The sequence below is a fragment of the Myxocyprinus asiaticus genome, chromosome 7 (genome assembly GCF_019703515.2).
Source record: "Myxocyprinus asiaticus isolate MX2 ecotype Aquarium Trade chromosome 7, UBuf_Myxa_2, whole genome shotgun sequence".
Taxonomy (NCBI): domain Eukaryota; kingdom Metazoa; phylum Chordata; class Actinopteri; order Cypriniformes; family Catostomidae; genus Myxocyprinus; species Myxocyprinus asiaticus.
Window position 1 is genome coordinate 3,663,646 of NC_059350.1, and position 26,499 is coordinate 3,690,144.

Genomic DNA, 26,499 nt, shown 5'->3' on the forward strand with positions numbered 1-26,499 from the left:
CACATCATGGTCAGTTTCTGTTTGTACATAGCAGGCAACATCTCAGTAATTTTCCATCTCCACGCGGTCCAGCCCACAATCACGCTGTGTTGCAAAGCCCGCCTCATACAAGAGACCAAGGGCAAATGACACGAGGGGAGGGATTTATCCTGACCGACAGCACCTCTATCCAATCGTAATCCAGAACGCCGTTCCCGTTGCTCTCCACAGCCAATCAGATGCAGCAGAGGGCGTGTACGCAGTCCAAAATTTTCCGCGGCGCTACGGGCTGAAAACTAAACCGAGATGGAATATGCCAGTCTGAACTGGTTTCAACCGGTCTTGCGTGTGATGCGTGAGACTGGAGAGCCGCTGGGTTACAGACTCTCACAGATATCTGCTTTATAAACAACGTTTTTTCTGCAGTAGATACAACAATAAACTAACGATTGGTTTGATGCTGTTGTTATGTAACGGAATGATTCGTTAAAGCGATTTATAGAGCGTTATACACAGAGCCAGATGAACTAGCACGAGCTGCTGACTGAGAAGAGACTCGGACTCAATTACTGAAGAAAATAATTAAAATATAACGCTAGACAGCTTGAATTTGACGCGATCAAACATTACATGCTCTGTGGTGTGCATGGCTATGTAGTGAGCTAACTAGCTGGATGCTCGGATTGGGATTTTGCCTAGTTTTGCACACTGTTGTTGTGTAAAAATGAGATAAAATAGACTTATTTTGTTATCTAAGGCATTATACCACATCTCATCGTGATACACATTTCCAGGACACGAAAGCTTAGAAGTGCTAAAACCAAAATCACATTAGTATCGTTGTTTTTTTTCTCAGCGAAAAGAGGAGCTTTGGTTAAAACAGGTAAGTTATGGGTTATTCTTGGGGTGTATATTCAGAATGAGTGAGATTTAATTTTATGTAAAAATTATTCATAAACTAAAGTGAGTTGAATGAAGTACTGGTTTGCTGACACACTGCAAAAACGAAAATGCGTTCTGTCCCTCGTCGCTCACCGTAGCTGCAGCTTCTCTGCTTAAATTCACGTGGGATTATAGTAAAACCAGTTCGATTAGTGTTTATCTGCGATCCATTGACTTAAACGTGTCTATTTACTTGCTTTTCTCTTTTAGAAGCGCAAGAATAACACAGCATGTGTTATCAAAACACACTTAGGAGGGAAACTAGTGCTTAACTAATACGAGTGAAATCAGTGAGTCATAAGTTGTTTTCAGTGTGATAAAGGGGAAAGCCCATCCCACGTGACATGAGCCCTTTGGATCAGTGATAGAAATGAATTCAGTTGAATTTTTCCTATGAGAAATGCCATTGGATGAACAGCTCATGTGCTGAATTGAGCGATCAAAGATGTGCTATTGGTGATTTTTGATGACTGAAAGTGCTAAACATGTGTTGTTTCCCCTCCTGCAGCTCTATGCCGGCAGACATGACCATGTTGGCGGATCACACAGCCCGACAGCTGCTGGACTTCAATCAGAAGCTGGACATCAACCTGCTGGACAATGTCGTCAACTCCATGTACTATGATGTGGGATCTCAGGTATGAGGCCATTTGCAGACCCTGAGACAAGTTCAAAAGAGTAGGTTGGTATTTACGAGGTTCATTAAAATCTTGTTTTCTTAATGTTTTTTTTCTTTTTTTTTTTTCTTCAGCAAAGACTGGCACAAGAAGTCCTCACCAACCTGAAGGATCACCCAGACGCATGGACCAGAGTGGACACTATTCTGGAGTTCTCCCAGAACATGAAGACCAAAGTATGTCATCATTGATATGAGTGTGTGTGTCTTTTCCACAAAGCCCTACTGCTGAATGACATTTTTTTACTTAATAGGCGAAATGCATTAAGTAAATTGATCATTTATTCTGCCACACTAAGCTGATGTTTAATCTCTTGTAATTTTAACACGATTGCTTTCTGTATTGCAGTACTATGCTTTGCAGATACTCGAGACTGTAATCAAAACACGCTGGAAAATTCTTCCAAGAAACCAATGTGAAGGTGAGGGACACACTGTATGTCTTTAGTCTCAACAATCATTTCCAAAGGGGTTTTTTTATTTTCTTGATTGAATTCCTTTGGTGCTGACATGGCATTAAACAATATCATACAATTCCTTGAGGAAATTGATTTGTTTGACGGACACTTTTGAAAAGATTTTTAACCAAGTCCGTCCAGATTCATTTTTTATGATATTTAAAATATTTTTTATTCCTCTCTTCATTTACTCGTCCTCATGCCATCCCAGATGTGAATGACTTTCTTTCTTCAGCAGAACACAAAGAATATCTCGGCTCTGTAGGTCCATACAATGCAAGTGAATGGTGACCAAAACTTTGAAGCTCCAAAAAACACATAAAGGCTAAATAAAAGTAATCCATAAGACTCCAGTGGTTTAATCCATGTCTTCACAAGCGATATGATAGATGTGGGTGAGAAACAGAACAATATTTAAGTCATATTTTTTTTTTACTATAAATCTCCACTTCCACTTTTAGATGTGAAAGTTAAACTGAAAAGGCACCACATGTGGCTTTCAGGGCCGTATTCACAAAGATTTTTCTTACCACTAGGAGTTCTCCAAAGAGTTCCTAGGTAGGAGTTTTTGCTTAAAACTTATTCACAAAACTGCTAAGACCAATTTTTAGTAAGGAAATTTAAAGATAAGAGTAAGGCGGAGTTGACCTCGTTGCTACGGATGATGTCAATTTTATAAGTGTGCCCTTTTAAATCGCCCTCAATGATTGGTAGACAGGAAACCGCTATTTGTCAGCTAAGACAGACAACTATACATATACATACATACCGAAGATTGCCGTGATTCCCTGTGAATGCCCCCTTTTTTTCTCTGCAGTGAGCACACATCCACAGGAAAAAATACGCAATGAACTGCCGAAAGATGTGTGGTCTGGAGAGGGCATACAGTGGTGGCCAAAAATATTGGCACCCTTGGTAAATATGAGCAAAGAAGGCTGTAAAAAAATGTCTTTATTGTTTATCCTTTTGATCTTTCATTCAAAATATTCACAGAAATCTATCCTCTAATGGCTATAAAACAATTGCAAACACAACACAAGTTTGATCAAAAAACAAATATATTTGTCAACTATATGTGTGGCACAATTACTGGCACCCATAGAAATTCTTATGAGTTAAATATATCTGAGTATATTTTAGTATACCTGGGTGACTAAGAACGTGAAGTTGTTCAGCCATGACTTCCTGTTTCACAGGGGTATAAATATGAGGTAACACAAGCCAAATTCCCTTAGTCATCCATCACAATGGGTAAGACCAAAGAATAAAGTTATGATGTGCGGCAAAAGGTTGAGCTTCACAAAATGGAAAATGGCTATAAGAAAATAAAGCATTGCAAATACACATTTACACCATCAGGGCAATAATTAAGAAGTTCCATTTATCTGGAGATGTTAAGAATCGTCCTGGAAGAGGATGTGTCTGTATTGTCTCCAACCACGGTGAGAAAGATGATCCTAGTGGCCAAAAATTCTGCAAGGATCACAGCTGGAGAATTGCAGAAATTAGTTGGGTCTTGGGGTCAGAAAGTCTCCAAAACTACAATCAGATGTCACCTACATCACAAGTTGTTTGGGAGGGTTTCAAGAAAAAAGCCTCTGCTCTCATCCAACAATAAACTCAAGCGTCTTCAGTTTGCCAGACACTACTGGAACTTAAACAAAAAAAAAATAAAAAATAGAGGTTTTTGGCAGCAAACACCAGAGATGGGTTTGGTGCACACAGAGAGGCAGCCATATGGACAAGTACCTCATGCCCACGGTTTAATATGGTGCTGGATCTTTAACATTGTGGGGCTGTTTATATGCCAGAGGTCTTGGATATCTTGTTCGGATACATGGCATCATGGACTCTATCAAATACCAACAGACAAAACATCATAACCTGACTGCCTCTGCCAGAAAGCTTACAATGGGCCCTGGTTGGATCTTCCAGCAGGATAATGATCCAAAACACACATCAAAATCAACACAAAAATGGTTCACTGACCACAAAATCAAAGTCTACTGACTTGAACCCCATAGAAAACCTGTGGGGTGAACTGATGAGGAGAGTCCACCAACATGGACCTAAAGATTTGAAGGATCTGGAGAGATTCTGTATGGAGGAATGGTCTCAGATCACTTGCCATGTGTTCTCCAACATCATAAGGCATTATAAGGGAAGACTCAGAGCTGTTATCTTGGCAAAGGGAGGTTGCACAAAGTATTGAATAAAAGGGTGCCAAATTGTGCCACGTATATTTGACAAAAATATTTGTTTTTTGATCAAACTTATGTTTTGTTTGCCATAGTTTGATATCCATGAGAGAATATATTTTTGTGAATATTTTGAATGAAAGATCAAAAGAATACACAATACAGACATATTTTTTCACAGCCTTCTTTGCTCATATTTACCAAGGGTGCCAATATGTTTGGCCACCACTGCATATAGTTTAATAGATGATTCTGCTGACAGGTGACAGAAATTCCCAATTCATCCATGCTGCACGGTTTCATTTTGCCTGTGGCCAGGGAGCGCAGATTTGCCAACCATTATTTCCGGTGTAATTTGGTTGTTTCAGTTTGTGGGAGAGGTAACTACATCTCTAAATAAGTTTACAATAATGAAAACACTCGTGATTCAGGCGATTTTTATTTTTTTATAAACAGTTAATGTCAAAATAATATTCGAATATTCTGTTTTTTGTGTATTTTTGTGAGTCACTCTTAGGGACTTTGAAGTCCTCAGGATGACTTCTAAGCTGTCGTGGGTTTAGGAGCTACTTTTAGCATTAAAATTCTTCATGAATTACTCTTAGATTTCATTTTTACGAGTCCTAAAATTAGGAGTGAAACGCACCTAATTTTTAAGAGTTGCTCCTAAATTTCCGCAAGAGGAGCTACTTTTAGCCTTGTGATTTTTGTTTTTTTGTTGTGAATTTAGAGAAAAAAGAAAAAAAAAGGATTTAAATATCATATCGCTTCTAAAGATATGGATTAAACCACTGGAGTCATATGGATTACTTCTATGTTTCCTTTGTGATTTTTGCACAAATAGAAATATATATATATAATAGTCTCTCTTTTTCTCGCATCTCAATGATTACTCCTCCCTGTGTCGATGCCGAGATCTATGTTTGGATTTTATTCAAGTTCATCACTGAGAAGGTTTGCTTGCTTGCAAACTTATTAGCATCAAACACCACAAGTAGCCTCAAAATTGAACACAGAGTGGCCGTATCACATTTTTCCTCGATCAGAAGATCGCTAAGTTTGTTCAAAGGGGAAAGCGAGAGCTAGAAAAAGCGCACTCGCATGCATGGTTGCCAGATTGCACAAAATAAGTAGAACATTAGGCAGTATATTTCCAATTTGTGCAAATATAATTCTCTAATTGGGGGGTTTGCATCTCTTATCTGGGAACCCTGAGCATGTTAAATGCTTACGTAGGTGTGTTAGGTCCCAATGCAAGATAACTCAAATATCCAATGAAAAAAAAATGCTTTTAGGATTAATGAGCCCCAGGCCAGATTAAACCATGTGGAGGGCCAGATCTGTCCCGTGGGCCATAATTTGCCCATGTCTGATCTAGGGTCATTTTTGACCCGAGACAGGTAAAGAATACGTTATAAATACAGCATAGTTTTTGATACTGGAAACAAATGTTGTGATTTTGTCAAGACCATCAAAACAAACAAAATAAAAAAGGCAATTTATTTTTATGTATAATTGTCAGGGCTTAAAACAAATTGTTCCTTTCATTGTCTTAACGGGTCAGTTTTGACCGGTATGGGAAGAACCAGTTGTAACCTTTCACCTTCTGACTTTCTGGATCTTAGGCTGTGTTTACACTGTCACAAAAAAAATCTGATTTGTTTTACTCGTATCTTATACAGATTGGATATTGTTGCACACGTGTAACAAGAAAAATCTGTGCGAGATCTTATTTATCTGCATCCGATCTGAGCCACTTACAAATGTGGTTTTAAATCAGATACATATCTGATATTTGAACGTCTGACCTACGTCTAAACACATACAGTGCATCCGGAAAGTATTCACAGCGCTTCACTTTTTGCACATTTTGTTATGTTACAGCCTTATTCCAAAATGGATTAAATTAATTATTTTCCTCAATATTCTACAAACAATACCCCATAATGACAACGTGAAAAAGTTTGTTTGAAATCTTTGCAAATTTATTAAAAATAAAAAACGAAAATATCACATGTACATAAGTATTCACAGCCTTTGCCATGACACTCAAAATTGAGCTCAGGTGCATCCTGTTTCCACTGATCATCCTTGAGATGTTTCTACAACTTGATTGGAGTCCACCTGTGGTAAATTCAGTCGATTGGACATGATTTGGAAAGGCACACACCTGTCTATATAAGGTCCCACAGTTAACAGTGCATGTCAGAGCACAAACCAAGCCATGAAGTCCAAGGAATTGTCTGTAGACCTCCGAGACAGGATTGTATCGAGGTACTGATCTGGGGAAGGGTACAGAAAACTTTCTGCAGCATTGAAGGTCCCAATGAGCACAGTGGCCTCCATCATCCGTAAATGGAAGAAGTTTAGAACCACCAGGACTCTTCCTAGAGCTGGCCGCCCGGCCAAACTGAGCGATCGGGGGAGAAGGGCCTTAGTCAGGGAGGTGACCAAGAACCCGCTGGTCACTCTGACAGAGCTCCAGCGTTTCTCTGTGGAGAGAGGAGGACCTTCCAGAAGAACAACCATCTCTGCAGCACTCCACCAATCAGGCCTGTATGGTAGAGTGGCCAGATGGAAGCCACTCCTCAGTAAAAGGCACATGACAGCCTGCCTGGAGTTTGCCAAAAGGCACCTGAAGGACTCTCAGACCATGAGAAACAAAGATTGAACTCTTTGGCCTGAATGGCAAGCGTCATGTCTGGAGGAAACCAGGCACCGCTCCTCACCTGGCCAATACCATCCCTACAGTGAAGCATGGTGGTGGCAGCATCATGCTGTGGGGATGTTTTTCAGCGGCAGGAACTGGGAGACTAGTCAGGATCGAGGGAAAGATGAATGCGGCAATGTAGAGATCCTTGATGAAAACCTGCTCCAGAGCGCTCTGGACCTCAGACTGGGGCGAAGGTTCATCTTCCAACAGGACAATGACCCAAAGCACACAGCCAAGATAACAAAGGAGTGGCTCCGGGACAACTCTGTGAATGTCCTTGAGTGGCCCAGCCAGAGCCCAGACTTGAACCTGACTGAACATCTCTGGAGAGATCTGAAAATGGCTGTGCACCGACGCTCCCCATTCAACCTGATGGAGCTTGAGAGATCCTGCAAAGAAGAATGGGAGAAACTGCCCAAAAATAGGTGTGCCAAGCTTGTAGCATCATACTCAAAAAGACTTGAGGCTGTAATTGGTGCCAAAGGTGCTTCAACAAAGTATTGAGCAAAGGCTGTGAATACTTGTTTTTGTTTTTTGTTTTTTTTAAATAAATTTGCAAAGATTTCAAACAAACTTATTTCACATTGTCATTATGGGGTATTGTTTGTAGAATTTTGAGGAAAATAATGAATTTAGTCCATTTTGGAATAAGGCTGTAACATAACAAAATGTGGACATAACAAATTGCACTGTGAATACCTTCCGGATGCACTGTATATCCGATTCCCCATGGCTTTTCTTAATGTGTCTGTAGGCATTTGCACAAAAACTCAAATCTTCTCTTGTTGAGGCAGAAATTTTGTACCCACTCCCTATCCCACTACTCCTGACTTCTAGCCCTATTCGTGAAGGATTAGTTTTACATAGTGTAACAATTACCTGAGATTCTCAGTAATCTTAATTAGTGCTGTTTTACATTAAATCAAGAATTTATGCTTTATTTTTTCCTTTTTCTCCCAATTTTGGAATGTCCAATTCCCAATGTGCTTTTAAGTCCTCGTGGCCTCCGTGTCCGAGACCGTCAACCTGCGCATCTTATCACGTGGCTTGAGCGCGTTGCCATGGAGACATAGTGGGTGTGGAGGCTTCACGCCATCCACCGCGGCAACCACACTCAACTCACCACGTGCCCCACTGAGAATGAACCACATTATAGCGACCATGAGGAGGTTACCCCATGTGACTCTACCCTCCCTAGCAACCAGGCCAATTTGGTTGCTTAGGAGACCTGGCTGGAGTCACTTAGTACGCCCTGGGATTCGAACTAGCGAGCTAGCGAGCTCCAGGGGTGGTAGCCTGCGTATTTTACCACTGAGCTACCCAGGCCTCCCTCGAATTTATGCACTTTTAATGGTTTTCAGTAGGGGTCAAAAATGACAAGAGTGTGCAGTTTCCAAGATAACAGAAGGGTTTAATAAAAAAAATACTATTTTAGGTAGAGGTCGACCGAAAGTGGATTTTGCGGATACTGATAACTAATGTGGTGGAAAAGGCTGATAACCGATTAATTGCCTGAGTTTTTAAAGTTGATTTATGTTAAAAACAATTCTTAGTCTTTCTATGACATGCACAGACATAGAGGCTTCAAGTGTCCAAAATGAATACATCCCAAATGCATTTTATTGTTTAACCAAAATCCCAATAATAATCTGAAAAAATGATTATTTGGTGCATAATTTGGGACTTTTATCTATAAACAAATCCAAAACACGCAAGGAATTAGTTTGAAATGACTGAGACTTGGCTCTGTTACAATGCTCTATATTTAAGTATTAACGAAATTAAGCTTTTTATAGCCCTGTATTCATCAGATTAAGGGTTTTTATTTATATAAATGTATTTCACCAGGTGAGGTTTAAAATAAGGAATAAGGTTTATTATTAATCAGAATACATTAATTTGGAGACATGATGTATATGCTGACAGGGCACATTTGCATATAGTCGCATTTTGTTTTGTACGCCTTTGATTATCTAACTAAAATAAGAAAATATGCATTGAAGTGAGGGTTAAAATATGGATGAATATTGCCAAAGATGAAAACAAATCCCTATGTGATTGGGAGAGCCACAGTGGAATAATAAAAATAAAATAAACTATCTGCACCGATTAAATGGTAAAACCGATATATTGGTCTACCTCTAATTTTAGGTTTTTAATCACCGTATGTTTTAATACATTTAAACCTGCTTTCGCCATAAAAATAGTCATGGAAGCTGGCATGGTGTTAAATCACAAACAAAAAAACATTTCCAAAAGAGTATTTAGAAAAGGTGCCCTGATCCTCAGTCTCTTTATGTCGAATCTACTGCACACCCAGATTATATAACAGTACACAAGACCTGCTGTTAGCTCTTTGGAATATTTAGCTTGTAAACATGCATGAAAACATTCTCTGTCCAAGCGATCATTATAGTATACTGCATCAAAACACTTATTAGTGGTGGTTGCCAAGGCAAGCACCAATATTACTGTTGCTCGTACTTGCTAAAAATGGCAATGCTTTAGCAAACACCGAGTATCAGAGTGGTGAGTTTTGCACATGCATCTGAGATATGCTTATCAACATAATTTGCACAAACAACCACATTTCAATAATGTCCAAGAGTAATTTTTAATTTGTAAAATGTTTATTAACTGTATAATTTGTACACATAACTGACAGCTGTGCCTGTGTCCACAGGAATTAAGAAGTATGTTGTAGGACTGATTATCAAGACTTCCTCTGATGCAAACAGTGTAGAGGTAAACAATCCCCCTTTATATAGTTTCATATTTAGTATTGCTTATCTTTTACTGTTATACCGGAAGTATTTAAGGATGATTCCTAAGTAGGTATGCATACGTACTGCAGCTACAGTATATCCATGCACTCTTAGTTCATTCTTAGACTTGCATATTTTAATAGCCATGTTTACTATCCATACTTACTGTAACAGCACACACTTACAGTTGAAGTCAGAAGTTTACATACTCTTAAGTTTGAAGTCATTAAAACTAATTTTTTAACGACTCCACAGATTTAATATTTGCAAACTATAGTTTTGGCAAGTCGTTTAGGACATCTACTTTGTGCATGACATGAGTAATTTTTCCAACAATTGTTTACAGACCAATTGTTTCACTTTTAATTGACTATATCACAATTCCAGTTGGTCAGAAGTTTACATACACTAAGTTAACTGTGCCTTTAAGCAGCTTGGAAAATTCTAGAAAATTATGTCAAGCCTTTAGACAATTTGACAATTAGCTTCTGATAGGAGGTGTACTGAATTGGAGGTGTACCTGTGGATGTTTTTTAAGGCCTACCTTCAAACTCAGTGCCTATTTGCTTGACATCATGAGAAAATCAAAAGATATCAGCCAAGACCTCAGAAAAATATTGTGGACCTCCAAGTCTGGTTCATCCTTGAGAGCAATTTCCAAAGGCCTGAAGGTATCACGTTCATCTGTACAAACAATAGTATGCAAGTATAAACACCATGGGACCACACAGCCATCATACCGCTCAGGAAGGAGTCGCATTCTGTCTCCTAGAGATGAACGTAATTTGGGTGAAAAATGCAAATCAATCCCAGAACAACAGCAAAGGACCTTGTGAAGATGCTGGAGGAAACAGGTAGACAAGTATCTATATCCACAGTAGAACGAGTCCTATATCGACATAACCTGAAAGGCTGCTCAGCAAGGAAGAAGCCACTGCTCCAAAACTGCCATAAAAAAGCCAGACTACAGTTTGCAAGTGCACATGGGGACAAAGATCTTACTTTTTGGAGAAATGTCCTCTGGTCTGATGAAACAAAAATTGAACTCTAGCCATAATGACCATAGATCTGTTTGGAGGAGAAAGGGTGAGGATTGCAGGCTGAAGAACACCAACCCAACGTGAAGCATGGGGGTGGCAGCATCATGTTGTGGGGGTGCTTTGCTGCAGGGGGGACTGGTGCACTTCACAAAATAGATGACATCATGAGGAAGGAAAATGATGTGGATATATTGAAGCAACGTTTCAAGACATCAGCCAGAAAGTTAAAGCTCAGTCGCAAATGGGTCTCCCAAATTGACAGTGACCCCAAGCATACCTCCAAAGTTGTGGCAAAATGGCTTAAGACAACAAAGTCAAGGTATTGGAGTGGCCATCACAAAGCCCTGACCTCAATCCGATAGAAAATTTGTGGGCAGAACTGAAAAAGCATGTGCGAGCAAGGAGGCCTACAAACCTGATTCCGTTACATCAGTTCTGTCTGGAGGAATGGGACAAAATTCCAGCAACTTATTGTGAGAAGCTTGTGGAAGGATACCTAAAACGTTTGACCCAAGTTAAACAATTTGAAGGCAATGCTACCAAATACTAACAAAGCGTATGTAAACTTCTGACCCACTGGGAATGTGAAGAAAGAAATAAAAGCTGAAATAAATCATTCTCTCTTCTATTATTCTAACATTTCACATTCTTAAAATAAAGTAGTGATCCTAACTGACCTAAGACAGGGAATATTTTCTACGATTAAATGTCAGGAATTTTTATGTATTTGGCTAAGGTGTATGTAAACTTCTCACTTCAACTGTATATACATAACATTGTTCACACTATTCCTATCCATAAGCACTGTAACTCCATGTGTTTGTGCACACTGAATGCATCCAAACTGAACTCGACTGTTCACTCTTGCAGAAGGAGGGAGTTTACATAGCGAAGCTGAACATGATCCTGGTGCAGGTGAGCGTGATAAAATAAGTCACTTTTATTTGTGGCTGATCATATTTAGTCATGATAATGTGATATTAAGGAAGTGGCTGCAGCTTTTGTATTAATGCTTTTTCTTGTATTTGTGTGTGTAGATCCTGAAGCAGGAATGGCCGAAGCACTGGCCCACATTCATCAGTGACATTGTGGGAGCGAGTCGCACCAGTGAGAGTCTGTGTCAGAACAACATGATCATTCTGAAGCTCCTCAGTGAGGAGGTGTTTGACTTCTCCAGTGGACAGATGACTCAGGTCAAAGCCAAGCACTTGAAGGACAGGTATGTATTAGGGACGTAACGCTTGTGCTTGTATGATGTACCTGGTTTTCATACTGTTGACATCTTCTCATTCAAGGTATTGAATGAATATAAAGTTCAGAAAAAATCCAATCAGTTCAATTTAGACCAAAAAAATAAATAAATAAATAAATATATATATATACACTATATTGCCAAAAGTATTCGCCCACCCATCCAAATAATTGAATTCAGGTGTTCCAATCACTTCCATGGCCACAGGTGTATAAAATGAAGCACCTAGGCATGCAGACTGCTTCTACAAACATTTGTGAAAGAATGGGCCGCTCTCAGGAGCTCAGTGAATTCCAGCGTGGTACTGTGATAGGATGCCACCTGTGCAACAAGTCCAGTCGTGAAATTTCCTCACTACTAAATATTCAACAGTCATCTGTCAGTGGTATTATAACAAAGTGGAAGCGATTGGGAATGACAGCAACTCAGCCACGAAGTGGTAGGCCACGTAAAATGACAGAGCGGGGTCAGCGGATGCTGAGGCGCATAGTGCGCAGAGGTCGCCAACTTTCTGCAGAGTCAATCGCTACAGACCTCCAAAGTTCATGTGGCCTTCAGATTAGCTCAAGAACAGTGCGTAGAGAGCTTCATGGAATGGATTTCCATGGCCGAGCAGCTGCATCCAAGCCATACATCACCAAGTGCAATGCAAAGCGTCGGATGCAGTGGTGTAAAGCACGCCGCCACTGGACTGTAGAGCAGTGGAGACGCGTTCTCTGGAGTGACGAATCACGCTTCTCCATCTGGCAATCTGATGGACGAGTCTGGGTTTGGCGGTTGCCAGGAGAACGGTACTTGTCTGACTGCATTGTGCCAACTGTGAAATTTGGTGGAGGGGGGATTATGGTGTGGGGTTGTTTTTCAGGAGCTGGGCTTGGCCCCTTAGTTCCAGTGAAAGGAACTCTGAATGCTTCAGCATACCAAGAGATTTTGAACAATTCCATGCTCCCAACTTTGTGGGAACAGTTTGGGGATGGCCCCTTCCTGTTCCAACATGACTGCGCACCAGTGCACAAAGCAAGGTCCATAAAGACATGGATGAGCGAGTTTGGTGTGGAAGAACTTGACTGGCCTGCACAGAGTCCTGACCTCAACCCGATAGAGCACCTTTGGGATGAATTAGAGCGAAGACTGTGAGCCAGGCCTTCTCGTCCAACATCAGTGTCTGACCTCACAAATGCGCTTCTGGAAGAATGGTCAAAAATTCCCATAAACACACTCCTAAACCTTGTGGAAAGCCTTCCCAGAAGAGTTGAAGCTGTTATAGCTGCAAAGGGTGGGCCGACGTCATATTAAACCCTATGGATTAAGAATGGGATGTCACTTAAATTCATATGCGTCTAAAGGCAGATGAGCGAATACTTTTGGCAATATAGTGTATGTATATATATATATATAATCATATAAACTTAGTGATAAATCTCTATATTGCACTTTCCTCATTTTACATTCAACCGTCACTCCATTTTAAAGGTGAAGCGCAGCAGCTGCACACAGATATGTCAGAGCATGAACCTTTATTTCCCCCTCCTAAGCGGTTGAAGTCTGGTGGTGTGGGAATACTGTGCGTATGTTAAAGACCGCGAGGCACCATAAATGTTACTGCGTTACCCAGTTTGTAAGGTTTGTCGCAAGTGTCTGCACAGAGTGGAACCACTTTAAACCTAAAGTACTATCTCCATTAACATCACCACAGAATTTACGGAGATGAATGTAAGTGATAATACAGTAAGCCTATTTATGAAAATAAATGATAGACCCCCTTTCATAACACCATGTACAATACAGTTTTACATGACTGAATGACTCAGGATTATAGATAGACTTGCGTTATGTTTGTGCTTTCTGTAACGCACACAAACGCAGCAAACGGATTTCACCCTATAAGCTCTGAAAGTGTTTTTAAAGATTTCATGTTTCAGTGGTATACCCAAAATTAAAGGCTTATAACTCGACAAAAAAGTAAATAAACAAGGAGAGTCAAGTGTTTGATATCATTGTAAAGAAAACTTTTCACATTTTTGATTGATATAGATTGATACACTCTGATTAAAATTAAACTTCACCCACATCTCCTGTCACCTCGCTGTCTTTTTATTTTTTTTCTCCCCAATTTGGAATGCCCAATTTCCAATGCGCTCTAAGTCCTCGTGGTGGCGTAGTGACTCGCCTCAATCCGAGTGGCGGAGGACGAATCTCAGTTGCTTCCACGCATCTTATCACATGGCTTGTTGAGCGCGTTACCGCAGAGACATAGTGAGTGTGGAGGCCCACGCTATCCTCTGTGGTATCCACGCACAACTCGCCACGCACCCCACTGAGAGCGAGAACCACTAATCATGACCACAAGGAGGTTACCCCATGAGACTCTACCCTCCCTAGCAACCGGACCAATTTGGTTGCTAAGGAGACCTGGCTCGAGTCATTCAGCACACCCTGGATTCAAACTTGCGAATCCAGGTGTGGTAGTCAGCGTCAGTACTCACTGAGCTACCCAGGCCCCTCGTCACCTCGCTGTCTTGATTATTTCCTTTTTGTTTCCTTTTGCAAATAGGAAAATGGGCGAAAGCTGTTCTTGAAAAGAAGAGTGCAAGGTTTGGGTAGCATGAGACAAAAAATTTTTAGAAAATAAATTAAAAACATCATCCATCTCCCTGCTTGCTGTTTTTATTTTTTCCTTTGCAAATTAGCACAAATACGTGTAAAACGGGCACAAGCCGTTCCTTCATGTTAAAAGAGAGCAAGGTACTGGATAGCAGGTGACAAAAATGAAAATAAAACAAAACTTCACCCACATCTCCCTACTCACTGTTTTTATTATCAGCTGTTTAAAAATAATTTGTAAATAATGCCAATAAAGCGCAAAAACAGGCGAGAGCCATTCTTTCATGTTTCATGACATTTATCAAGAATAAACTATGCAAGTTTGTGAATGAATTTCATTATCATAATGTAAAAACGTGAATGCATGAACATGTACAGTAGGGACACAGATATGAGCAGCGCACACACTGAAGCTCAGTTACAGGTACTGCACTAAAATAACTCAGAATTCTGCTCTAAACGTCTTGTTTGCGAATACTTGAGAAACTGTGCACCGGTTTTTAGCGCTTTGTCGTCTTGATTGATGAATGATAAATCTTCATTCAGAAAAACACGGAAGTAATGATTGATGTATGTCCTCATGAAATCAGAGACTCTTCAAAATCCGTACACAAGTGATCAAAAGAGACAACCAGGTCTAATGGTGATGTGTCTCACTTGTACATTTGTGATCGGATCACCCAAAACACAATACCAGTGTACCCATGACGTCAGTCGTGTAGATACACCACAGTCCTGAAGTGTTCGCACCAGTAAAACGAAAACAGGACTGTGAGTCGCAGGGTGCCGACTGCAAGTCGTTTAGTGTGCAGTTGGCTTTAGGCTGCAGGAAATGGACAGTGAAACTGTTGCAGAATATAGACACTACTGCAAAAAACAACAATAAATAAACTGCAAATGAATAATCATTTATATCATTTATTGTATTAATTCAGTAGGTAATGTTTAGAATCAAATGAAATTACAAAAACAACCAATTACTGAATCAAATGCATATCTGAATTGTTTACCAGGGCAGTAATTATTAAAAATTATTATTTTATTTTTTTTTTGTGCTAAATTTGATTTCTTAAATATTAAATAATAATGAAAAAATATTAAACTTCTAATATTAGCAATGCACCTTATTACCGTGATATTGAGGTATTTTTTGTGACGGTATCATGATGTAAAAATCTCATACAGTTACACTTCTAGTATATATGAACATTTTTCAGGGTTACCACGTTCATGGAAAACCTGGATATATTAGGGAGTTTTAAAATTGTTTTTTTTTTTTCAGGCCTAGAAATGTCATGCAACCAATTTAAATCTTAAAATGTTGAAAGATTCTGTAGAGAATACAGTTTTCTAGTTTATACTCTGCTTTAAGATAGTGAAATGTATGTGCTGTGGGAACCCTGATTTGTAAAATGTATGCTAATTGAAATGTTTAATCATTCTTTTTTTTTTTTTTTTTTTCTTTTCAGTATGTGCAACGAATTTTCCCAAATATTCCAGCTTTGCCAGTTTGTCATGGTAGGTTACAAACAATGTCATTCTCACATGTTTATCTTGGGATATTACAGCAGCCTTTGTATATTCTAAGTAATCTCTGGCCTCATCATTTTAACCCTGACGTGATGCTGTGCTCTCCAGGAGAATTCCCAGAATGCCCCTCTGGTCCATGCAACATTGGAGACTCTTCTTCGTTTCCTGAACTGGATTCCGCTGGGCTACATATTTGAGACCAAACTCATCAGCACGCTGGTGTACAAGGTAACGAAACTCAACAAAAGTGATTTGGGAAATAAAAATTATAGCACCAGTACATTTGTGAAAGTTTTCTTCTAAGTGACTTGACTGTGCTTAAATTCATAATTAATATGAAGGAAAAAAATTGACAGGATCTGTGCACTTGGTCTGATAAGCAAGCATGATCTGACTGTTGTAATTCATTGATTAGTTGATCCTCTGACAAAGGCGCACTTGCATTGTTTCAGTTTGCCTGTGCGTAAGAAAGAGAGGAAGATTATTAGGACTGCTGGCTTTTCTCATCGGCGCTCTGCTGCAAGCTTTGTGTCCAAGCTGGTGCTCCTACATCTTAGTCTTATCAAATAATATGGAGTGATAGTGGAAGTTCTTTAGAGGATTCTTGGAATGAAAGGGGAAAGTGTTGGTTGTTAATTTGTGTTCTGCCTCTTTTGCAGTTTCTGAATGTTCCGATGTTCCGGAACGTGACACTGAAGTGTCTGACGGAGATCGCAGGCGTCAGTGTCAGTCAGTACGAGGAGCAATTTGTCAACCTGTTCACTCTCACCATGATGCAGCTGAAACAGGTACGCGCACACAACCGATCCTCTGATTGGCGTCATATGGTTCTGTTTTGCCTTTCATAGTTCCCTGTAACCTGTAAAAGTACCCTGAAAATGTTTTTTTTTTTTTTTATTTTATTTTTTTTTTAATAATACTTCTGCTTAAGAAAAGGTTAAGATTAAGGAAAAATCTCAGTTTTCAAAGTGTAATTGATTGTTCTCACCATGTTTGTTTGATCAGAAATGAGATTCTATGATTTGCTATAAACAGATGCTGCCACTGAACACAAATATTCGTCTGGCGTATGCAAATGGGAAAGACGACGAGCAAAACTTCATCCAGAACCTCAGTCTGTTCCTCTGCACGTTCCTCAAAGAGCACGGACAACTGATAGAGAAAAGACTGAACCTTAGAGAGACACTCATGGAGGTACACACATACTGAGAGATGTTTATGGAAATACAAACACACACCGATGATAACGTGACCTCCACATGTTTAGGCTCTGCATTACATGCTGCTGGTGTCAGAGGTGGAGGAGACGGAGATCTTTAAGATCTGTCTGGAGTATTGGAACCATCTGGCTGCTGAGCTCTACAGAGAGAGCCCCTTCTCCACTTCCACCTCCCCTCTACTGTCCACCAGCCAACATTTTGACGTGCCTCCCCGCAGACACCTCTACCTGCCTGTGCTCTCCAAGGTCAGTTACACACTTTAAATAAAAGGGTGCAAGTTGGAGTCATAAATGCTCTTTCTGAAAGCCGTGTGTGTTTGACTCGACTCAGGTACGTCTGCTGATGGTGAGCCGCATGGCCAAACCGGAGGAGGTTCTGGTGGTGGAGAACGATCAGGGCGAGGTAGTGAGAGAGTTCATGAAGGACACAGACTCCATCAACCTCTACAAGAACATGAGAGAGACTTTGGGTAATCATCATGAGCTTTAAGCCCAAAGTATACTTCAGTTTAGACCCAAACATTTATCATCTGCATACAGTCGAACACTCACCTTTCGAAGTATACTTTTGACCATGCGTCCATAAACAGGTGGTTGGTGCATGCATGCTACTCTTCAGGAGTTTAGACCCATAAAGATGCCTTTATATTCCTTCAGACTCTAGTTAGACAAATGCAGGTATCTCATGCACTCTTGACGTGCACATCCACTGTTGATGTTTCCACATTCATCTTCTGTTGTTTAGCGGCGATTAAATCGTCTAACGCTTCTTTGTGACAGCAATGGCTAAACTGTGGGTGTTGCCACCTTGTGGATCCACTAGTTAGTGCAAATAATTCCAGGCACATGCACATTCAGAGCATGTGCGGTTAGAAAAAATGGGCCACACCCATTCAGTACTCTAGCGCTCTGCTGATGACGAAATTTGCGTCACACGTCCTGTACGCAGACGCCTAGCATTCACGTCTGACCGAAGTATACTTTGGGCTTCACTTTGAGAGCAAAGAACAATTTGAGGCAGAGAAGGCTTATGCCTTTTGATTGGTTCTTTCTCTTGTCTAGTCTACTTGACTCATCTGGACTATGCCGATACGGAGCGTATCATGACAGAGAAGCTTCACAATCAGGTGAACGGTACTGAGTGGTCCTGGAGGAACCTGAACACATTGTGCTGGGCCATCGGATCCATCAGTGGAGCCATGCACGAGGAGGATGAGAAGAGATTCCTTGTCACTGTCATTAAGGTCTTTACTCAACTTTCAAATTGCAGTCAGAGCTTGAAAATAAAGCCATTCCATTCTTCTTTAGATACAAAAAAAAAATCTGAATTGGTGAAAGCTCATTGGTACAAAATCCTGCTTCTCATGCCTATATTTAAAGAAATCAAATATGATCTGAATCGGAGTGATTTTTGATGCTTTGTAGATGCATTTCTCTTTCAGTGAGGACAAAAAGCGCTTACATTTAATGTTTGTATCTCACACTGTGATCTGTTTTTCTGTCTCAGGATCTTCTGGGTCTGTGCGAACAGAAACGAGGGAAAGACAACAAGGCAATCATTGCCTCCAACATCATGTACATCGTCGGCCAGTATCCACGATTCCTCAGGGCCCACTGGAAGTTCCTTAAGACCGTCGTCAACAAGCTATTCGAGTTCATGCACGGTGAGAGAGTGTTTCACCAAGTTTCCTGTCATGTGTATGTTTGTGAAACTTTGTGTTTTTTCTGTCTGCAAATTCCATTGGATGTTTATTGAAAAGCTTCATCTCTCTTTTAGAGACGCATGACGGCGTTCAGGACATGGCGTGTGACACATTCATTAAGATCGCTCAGAAATGCAGGAGGCATTTCATTCAGGTGCAGGTTGGCGAGGTGATGCCTTTCATCGATGAGATCCTCAACAACATCAACACCATCATCTGTGACCTGCAGCCGCAGCAGGTGCACACCTTCTACGAGGCCGTGGGCTACATGATCGGAGCGCAGACGGATCAGACTGTCCAAGAGCGCCTGATAGAGAAATACATGCTGCTCCCCAACCAGGTGTGGGACAGCATCATTCAGCAGGCCACCAAGGTGAATGTCATCAAAAAATGAAAAAATGCAATCAATCAAATAACTTCTCATCTAATAGATTTTAGTTTTTAATTGCTGATACATCAAAACCGTTTCCATTTCATAGTCACTAGTTGTATGAGGTTGAGCGTGGCGGTATTGCTTGATACAGAAGTGGATGCTAAGATTGAAAACTTCACAAAATTGAGATCTCTTTTGTTAGAACGTGGACATCCTGAAGGACCCCGAGACGGTGCGTCAGTTAGGAAGCATCCTGAAGACTAACGTGAGAGCGTGCAAAGCTGTCGGTCACCCCTTCGTCCTGCAGCTGGGACGCATTTACCTGGACATGCTCAACGTCTACAAGTGCCTGAGTGAAAACATATCCTCTGCTGTCCAGACCAACGGTGTGCGACACACACACACACAGACATGGAGGATAAGACTCAATATCTGGCTTATTGTTATATGTTAGAGTTAATGTGTAAAATAATGTTGTTTATTGTTTTGTTTTTTTTTCTCTGCAGGCGAGATGGTGACCAAGCAGCCTCTGATCAGGAGCATGCGGACAGTGAAGAGAGAAACTCTAAAACTCATCTCAGGATGGGTCAGCCGCTCCAACGACCCACAGATGGTTAGTTCCACTTGTCCTGGATCAGTGAGAGCGGATATTAAGGCAGAAAGACAGATTTGGCAGCAGTATTTTGTGTTCTCAGGTTGGAGAGAACTTCGTTCCACCTTTGTTGGAGGCGGTTCTCATTGACTACCAAAGGAACGTTCCAGCTGCTCGAGAACCAGAGGTGCTCAGCACCATGGCAACCATCGTCAACAAACTCGGAAGTCACATAACAGGAGAGATCCCGAAGATATTCGACGCAGTGTTTGAATGCACCTTGGAAATGATCAACAAGGTTAGTTCTTGATATAATTTATTGCTTATTTATTCTGGACACTCATCATGCCATATCAAACCAGTGTGACTTGAGTAAAGATGAGTTAGTGGCAAATGAAAGGATCATTCACCTGATTAGTAATACACCAACTGAGTTTTTGGCTGCTAACATTAGCTGCTAATTAAATTTTATATCCAGTAGCTGATACGATGGTGGATGTTATGAATATACAGGCTCTTTTCGCCTGTTTTTTAACACCTTGTGGCCAAACGCGTATGATAAGTTTACGCTTAAATTGTAAAAGTCCCCGTATAGAGAAGTCACTAATATTTGGTTTCATTTGAAAGTTTAGAATCTGATCTTTTCATAGAATACAATCACTTTTGCATCACATTTATGTTACATAAAATAACTAAATAAAGCCTTAAGCCACCTGTTCCAGACTCACACATATGTTCTTAATATCAGACGAAGATCCACCATTATGCATCGTATGCTAGAATCCTCTAATCTTGAAACACATTTTATTGGATTGTGCTAGATTTATTACGTAGAGAAAATTATTTTACTCTGCAAACACTTCTGAAGAGATTTTTAATGAAGTCAACCCTGAATCAGTTTTAGAGTTCTTATTGAAAATACATTTTAAAAACCTTATATTGTTGTTTTTTTTAATCACTCTACCTTTTAATATATTTTAGCTTGTTTTTCGCCATGAAAATAGGCTTGGAAGCTGGCATGGTGTAAAATCACTAACTAACTAAAGCCTTAAGCGTCGTTTCAAATGAGCGCCACCTAGAGGTGATGTAGGAATATTCGTATGAATATAAAAAGGTTTTACATACCACTAAAATAGTCGTCCTGTATCAAATGAAAGCTCTCATTCTCATGAATGACTGTACAATTTATTTTGTTGCCATAACGAGACAGTTTGAAAGATTTTCAAAGTGAAATATTATTTCTGTAAGACAACAAAGACCAAACGTCTCATGTCTGCTCCAATCACTGCTTCTGTTAACCCCAAAGTAGCCCAAACTCCATATCAGTTTTCTTCCAAATTAGCCATTTTTTACTTGTCTACGAACTTACTTGTTAATATAATCCAGTGTTATATCTCAGATGTCCAGAATTAAATTGCAGTCCAGCAGAAAAGCATGATAACAAATCATCGGCAAAATATGTTTTTAATTTTTGATAATGAAGTGGTCAGCTTTACAATGACCTTTACAATTGTTTTTGCATTTAGTCCACTAAATGAATGTAAGTTGAGCTTTTTAAATTTGGAAGAGAAAAATTGCAGGCGGCAGCCCAAAAAATGCTAAGTTGAAGAGGTTAAGCCATTTTCAGACATAATAAAACATAATGATAATATCGGCCGATACCAATACAGTTGCCGATAAATAATTTGTATTTGTTTGCATTTCAACACTTTCACTCCTTATTTCCCTTCTCAGAACTTTGAGGAATACCCGGAGCACAGGACACATTTCTTCTACCTTCTCCAGGCTGTCAACTCCCAGTGTTTCCCAGCCTTCCTGTCCATCCCACCTGCACAGTTCAAACTGGTTCTGGACTCCATCATCTGGGCCTTCAAACACACCATGAGGAACGTGGCCGACACAGGTGAGCGGTGAGACTTGAGTTGCAGTTTAATCCTGAATCATAAACAACAACACTCAAAATCCTCACTGTGAATGTGTTTTTGTCTCCAGGGCTTCAGATCCTATTCACCATGCTGCAGAACATAGCACAGGAAGAGGGAGCCGCTCAAAGCTTCTATCAGACTTTCTTCTGCGACATCCTGCAACACATCTTCTCTGTTGTCACGGATACGTCGCACACGGCTGGTCAGTTGCTAGGCAGAGATGTAGTGACACATTTACAGTGGAGCTAATGGAAACTTAGCACAAACAAAACACTTTTGAATCTCAGAAAAATAAGAAATGCCACGGTCATATTTCACCCCAAAGTCAAAAGAAAGAAAACTATGTTTTGCTTAAAGGGGTATTGAAATGCTCTTTATATACACCGATCAGCCACAACATTAAAACCACCTACCTAATATTGTGTAGGTCCCCCTCGTGCCACCAAAACAGCGCCAACCTGCATCTCAGAATAGCATTCAGAGATTATATTCTCACCACAATTGTACAGAGTGGTTATCTGAGTTACCGCAGACTTTGTCAGTTCAAACCAGTCTGGCCATTCTCTGTTGACCTCTCTCATCAACAAGGAGTTTCCGTCCACAGAACTGCAGCTCACTGGATGGTTTTTGTTTCTGGCACCATTCTGAGTAAATTCTAGAGACTGTTGTGTGTGAAAATCCCAGAAATACTCAAACCAGCCCATCTGGCACCAACAATCATCCATGTGATCAGCCAATCGTGTGGCAGCAGGGCAGAGCATAAAGTCATGCAGATACGGGTCAGGAGCTTCAGTTAATGTTCACATCAACCATCAGAATGGGGAAAAAATTTGATCTCAGTGATTTGGACTGTGGCATGGTTGTTGGTGGCAGATGGGCTGGTTTGAGTATTTCTGTAACCGCAGAAGTATAACCAAGTGAAAAAATACACTTATATTTCTCTCTTAAAGCAAGTCTAAATATCTCATATGTTGCTTCTCAAGTAAATGTTTCTTGTTTTAAGGATTTTTAGACCATTTTAAATTAAAAAACAAGACAAAAACACTTTAAAAATAGGATTTTTTTTGCAGTGAGTTTTTTACTGAATCTTAATAAAAAGTATTTTTCCCTTTAATTCAGTGAATGTCATTTAGAGGTATTTTTAAAAGATGATTTTGTCCTCTTTATTGTTAGCAAGCACGTTCAATACAACCTTTTAAGTCGGGGCACAAGCTGAATAATCGGTCAAGAGCTAATGATTAATCGTTGCAATAATCTCTCCTCCTCTTTCTTCCTCCAATGGCCGGTTCAAATCAGCTCGCCTATAGTCTTTTTACAAGCAGTAACAAATTGCATGATGCATAATGACAGTAAGTACAAGTACACAGTACCTTGAACTCTAACTAGATGATCTATTAATATTTAGACAGGTCTATAAGTAGTTCAACACTGATGCCCGTCATTTTAATCCTATTCTTTTTGCATTTGTTCAGTTTCCAGCCCAAAAAACTTTAGGCTACGTTAGAGCCGCTTATGACTCACATCGCGTACATTCACGTTACATGCATTTATTGTCACTTTCATTAATCTCTATGATTGAGCATCAATACATCTGAAATTCCGTCTTGCTAAAGCCATAATTATTTCTATAATTTAATTCTGTAATAGTTAATACATTTCCTTGCCTCGTCAAGGTTACAAACAACTTCCATGTTTGTCAGTATTTCCATATTTTCATTTTGACAAGACAAACACCTGGACATACTGGCTAAAGTGATTAGCACCTTTGGACTGGACAGCTCCCATAACGAAGCACTTAAGTTGTACTTTATAACGAGCGATCTACGTGCTGGTTTGGGAAACAGGCCTTACTCCATCGTAAAATAATGAGCGACATTAGTTAAGATGATGTTTAAAGCTTAAGTTGCAATGTTATCGGGAAACCCAGCCATTGTCTGTTTTCATTTGGGTTTTGCAAATGTACAGACAGTGCAAATTAGATTTTCTTGAAAATGTACATTTTAAATCTATTACTTGTCAATTGAACATGCAAGTATGCAAATATGCAAGTTATAAAAAATTATGTTTTTGTTAATATTATTAAATAAAAAAATTACTTAAAATCTTTAAAAGCACATTGCATTATTTGTGCATAGATTACCCACAATGAGGAAATTGAGTAAGGGGGTGAACATTGTGAAATGTGTATTTGTAATCCGGCCCCTTGGTAGAAAGGAGAAAAAATGTTGGCCCTTGCCACCTTCAAAGTCGCCCATCCCCGGTCTAGTACATGTGTATATACAAAAAGAATTCAAAATAGTCCTGATGGGTCCCCTTTGGTGTTCAGGAATAGTTAGTCCACAGTAGGCCTGTTTGTCCTTATATCTCTCTCGGTTTATGAACTGAAGCATCAGTGGGCGGAGCCAAGGGTGCGATGATGTTAAGTAGACATTGATGTTTTTTCGCTGTAGAGGCGGTCATGAATTAATGTACCCCTAGTGACGTAGGGAAGTCGCGAAAGTAGAGGATGAGACGTTTTTGCAGCTTGGTTTCAATAAATGCTTTTATTGCATTGGAGATTAAGTTTTGAGTTTGAAATTTACAGTATGTTTTACAGTATATCAACGAACAATTGATTCCTCGGGACATGTCCCCTTTAAACAAAATGAAGCCAATTTTAGGGCAATTTAAGATTTGTTGGTGAGGAAATGTGCTTGCTTGTCATCAAAAATTCTTAACAGTTTCACTTTCTGTTTTATATGTTTTTCATTCTGCCCATGAGATTCTTTGTGTATATTCTATTTCATTCAACATTTACTTGTTGATATAAGCACCATGTGTATATGTCCTGCTTGTTAGTTTATTCACTCTGTGTATTTGATTGGCAGGTTTGACGATGCACGCCTCCATCCTGGCCTACATGTTTAACCTGGTAGAGGAGGGTAAAATCAGCGTAGCGCTGAACGCCGGCACCACGGCCAACAATCAAGGCTATGTGCAGGAGTATGTGGCCAACCTGCTAAAGACAGCCTTCCCACACCTGCAAGAGTAAGCTGCTCTAGAACAGCCTTTTGAGTCTTGTTGCCTCCTTTTGTTACATGAGGCCATGGTCATTTGTTAACATACGACTTTTCTTTCAGTGCTCAGGTAAAGGTGTTTGTGACGGGTCTGTTCAGCTTGAATCAGGACATTCCTGCCTTCAAAGAGCATCTAAGGGACTTCCTGGTGCAGATCAAGGTATGTTAATTCCTTGATTTCTGGAGCTAATTATAGATCGACGTACATCCAGCCACTGACTTCCAATAGTCAGAGCAAAATCAGTCCTGCCGGAATCGGATCAGTCCACAATCACTCAATCAAATCTATTGTTTGCAGGAGTTTGCAGGCGAGGACTCTACAGATCTGTTTCTGGAAGAGAGGGAAGCATCTCTGCGTCAGGCTCAGGAGGAGAAACACAAGCTCCAGCTGTCTGTTCCTGGAATCCTCAACCCTCATGAGCTCCCGGAGGAGATGTGCGAATGAGCACCTGTACAGTTTTACACTCGTGAAGAAACGTGAGGGACCCTCAAAGCTCCTCCAATGTGTGTGTGTGTGTGTGCGTATGGAGACAGTGGTTCAACGAGGACAAATATGTTGGTTGTTTTTCGACCAAATCAATGCCAATATGTAAATTAAAAGCATTTCACTTCTTACCAAGCCCGTCCCACTCAGTCCCCGCCTACCACTTGGTTTTACTTGGCAGCATAACAGCGTGTTTTATATGGAGGAAACTGGTGTATATCAATTCAGTGTATATTAATCAACACGATTTCTGTTTGGTATTTTGCTTTCCTATTTGGGCGTACCTAACCTTTAAATTATTCAGACATTTTAATGTTTTCTCTGTTGCCCTTTACCCTCATCTATTTGTGAATATGTAAAATACAGTAATGAAGGCGAAAGGGTACTTCAAAGGAAGAGAGATTTTCTCACATAGGGAAGTGTCATTGAGCTTGTATGTACCACAGCAAGTGAATGTGACGGTTTAGGATCAGTGGTAATGCTGCTCTTAAGTTCATTTTTATATTTTTTGAGGGTTTTGTTGTGTGTTAAATACATATTTTTCTTTGGTTGCAGTATTTTTGGGAAGACTGAGTTATTTTCATCCAGACTTCTGCAGTGTGTGTGTGTGTTTTTTTTTTTTTTCATAAGGACGTCCTAATCGGTTCATATTCACTTTGTAAAGCTGTGTATTAGTACTCTGGCAACATAAAGTTGGATATTTTTACAAAGCATTGTGTTTGTGTTTTTCACCTAGCTTGCAGGACTTGTCAACAGTGCACTTACTATGTACTGTATATTTCTGTAAATATAAAATTGAACCTTCTTAAAGTATTTTTGTGTTTTTTAATATCCAAACTGAAAATAGTCTCCCTGGTTGTTATCGAGCATACTTTTGAACAAGTTGAAGTCTGAAGAAACCCCCAACAGAAAGTGTTGAACTTTGGTGCATAACTTGGCCCAAAGTTTGCTAAACATTTAATGTAAGAAAAGTTGAGTAAAAATCTGGTT

The 26,499-nt window shown here is 40.0% G+C and overlaps 1 protein-coding gene across 1 annotated transcript; it reads left to right on the forward strand.

Moving 5' to 3' along the window:
* Window positions 1-293: 293 nt before the first annotated feature.
* LOC127444243 (exportin-1-like) lies at window positions 294-26,219 on the forward strand. The gene is made up of 24 exons (XM_051703512.1): window positions 294-862; window positions 1,430-1,559; window positions 1,673-1,774; window positions 1,947-2,019; window positions 9,650-9,711; window positions 11,642-11,686; window positions 11,809-11,990; window positions 16,097-16,145; window positions 16,266-16,385; window positions 16,817-16,945; window positions 17,193-17,351; window positions 17,425-17,622; window positions 17,708-17,846; window positions 18,439-18,620; window positions 18,884-19,040; window positions 19,154-19,452; window positions 19,655-19,838; window positions 19,959-20,065; window positions 20,148-20,342; window positions 21,779-21,947; window positions 22,037-22,171; window positions 24,837-24,996; window positions 25,089-25,185; window positions 25,324-26,219. The coding sequence occupies exons 2-24, from the start codon at window positions 1,434-1,436 to the stop codon at window positions 25,468-25,470; spliced, it is 3,216 nt and encodes a 1,071-aa protein (XP_051559472.1). The 5' UTR covers window positions 294-862; window positions 1,430-1,433; the 3' UTR covers window positions 25,471-26,219.
* Window positions 26,220-26,499: the final 280 nt, after the last annotated feature.

Coding starts and splice junctions, on each gene's coding strand:
- LOC127444243 (XM_051703512.1), top strand. CDS start 1,434: ATGCCGGCAGACATGACCATGTTGGCGGATCACACAGCCCGACAGCTG. Junction 18,621..18,883: donor TCCTTGTCACTGTCATTAAG/GTCTTTACTCAA, acceptor TTTCTGTCTCAG/GATCTTCTGGGTCTGTGCGA. Junction 20,066..20,147: donor GCTCCAACGACCCACAGATG/GTTAGTTCCACT, acceptor TTGTGTTCTCAG/GTTGGAGAGAACTTCGTTCC.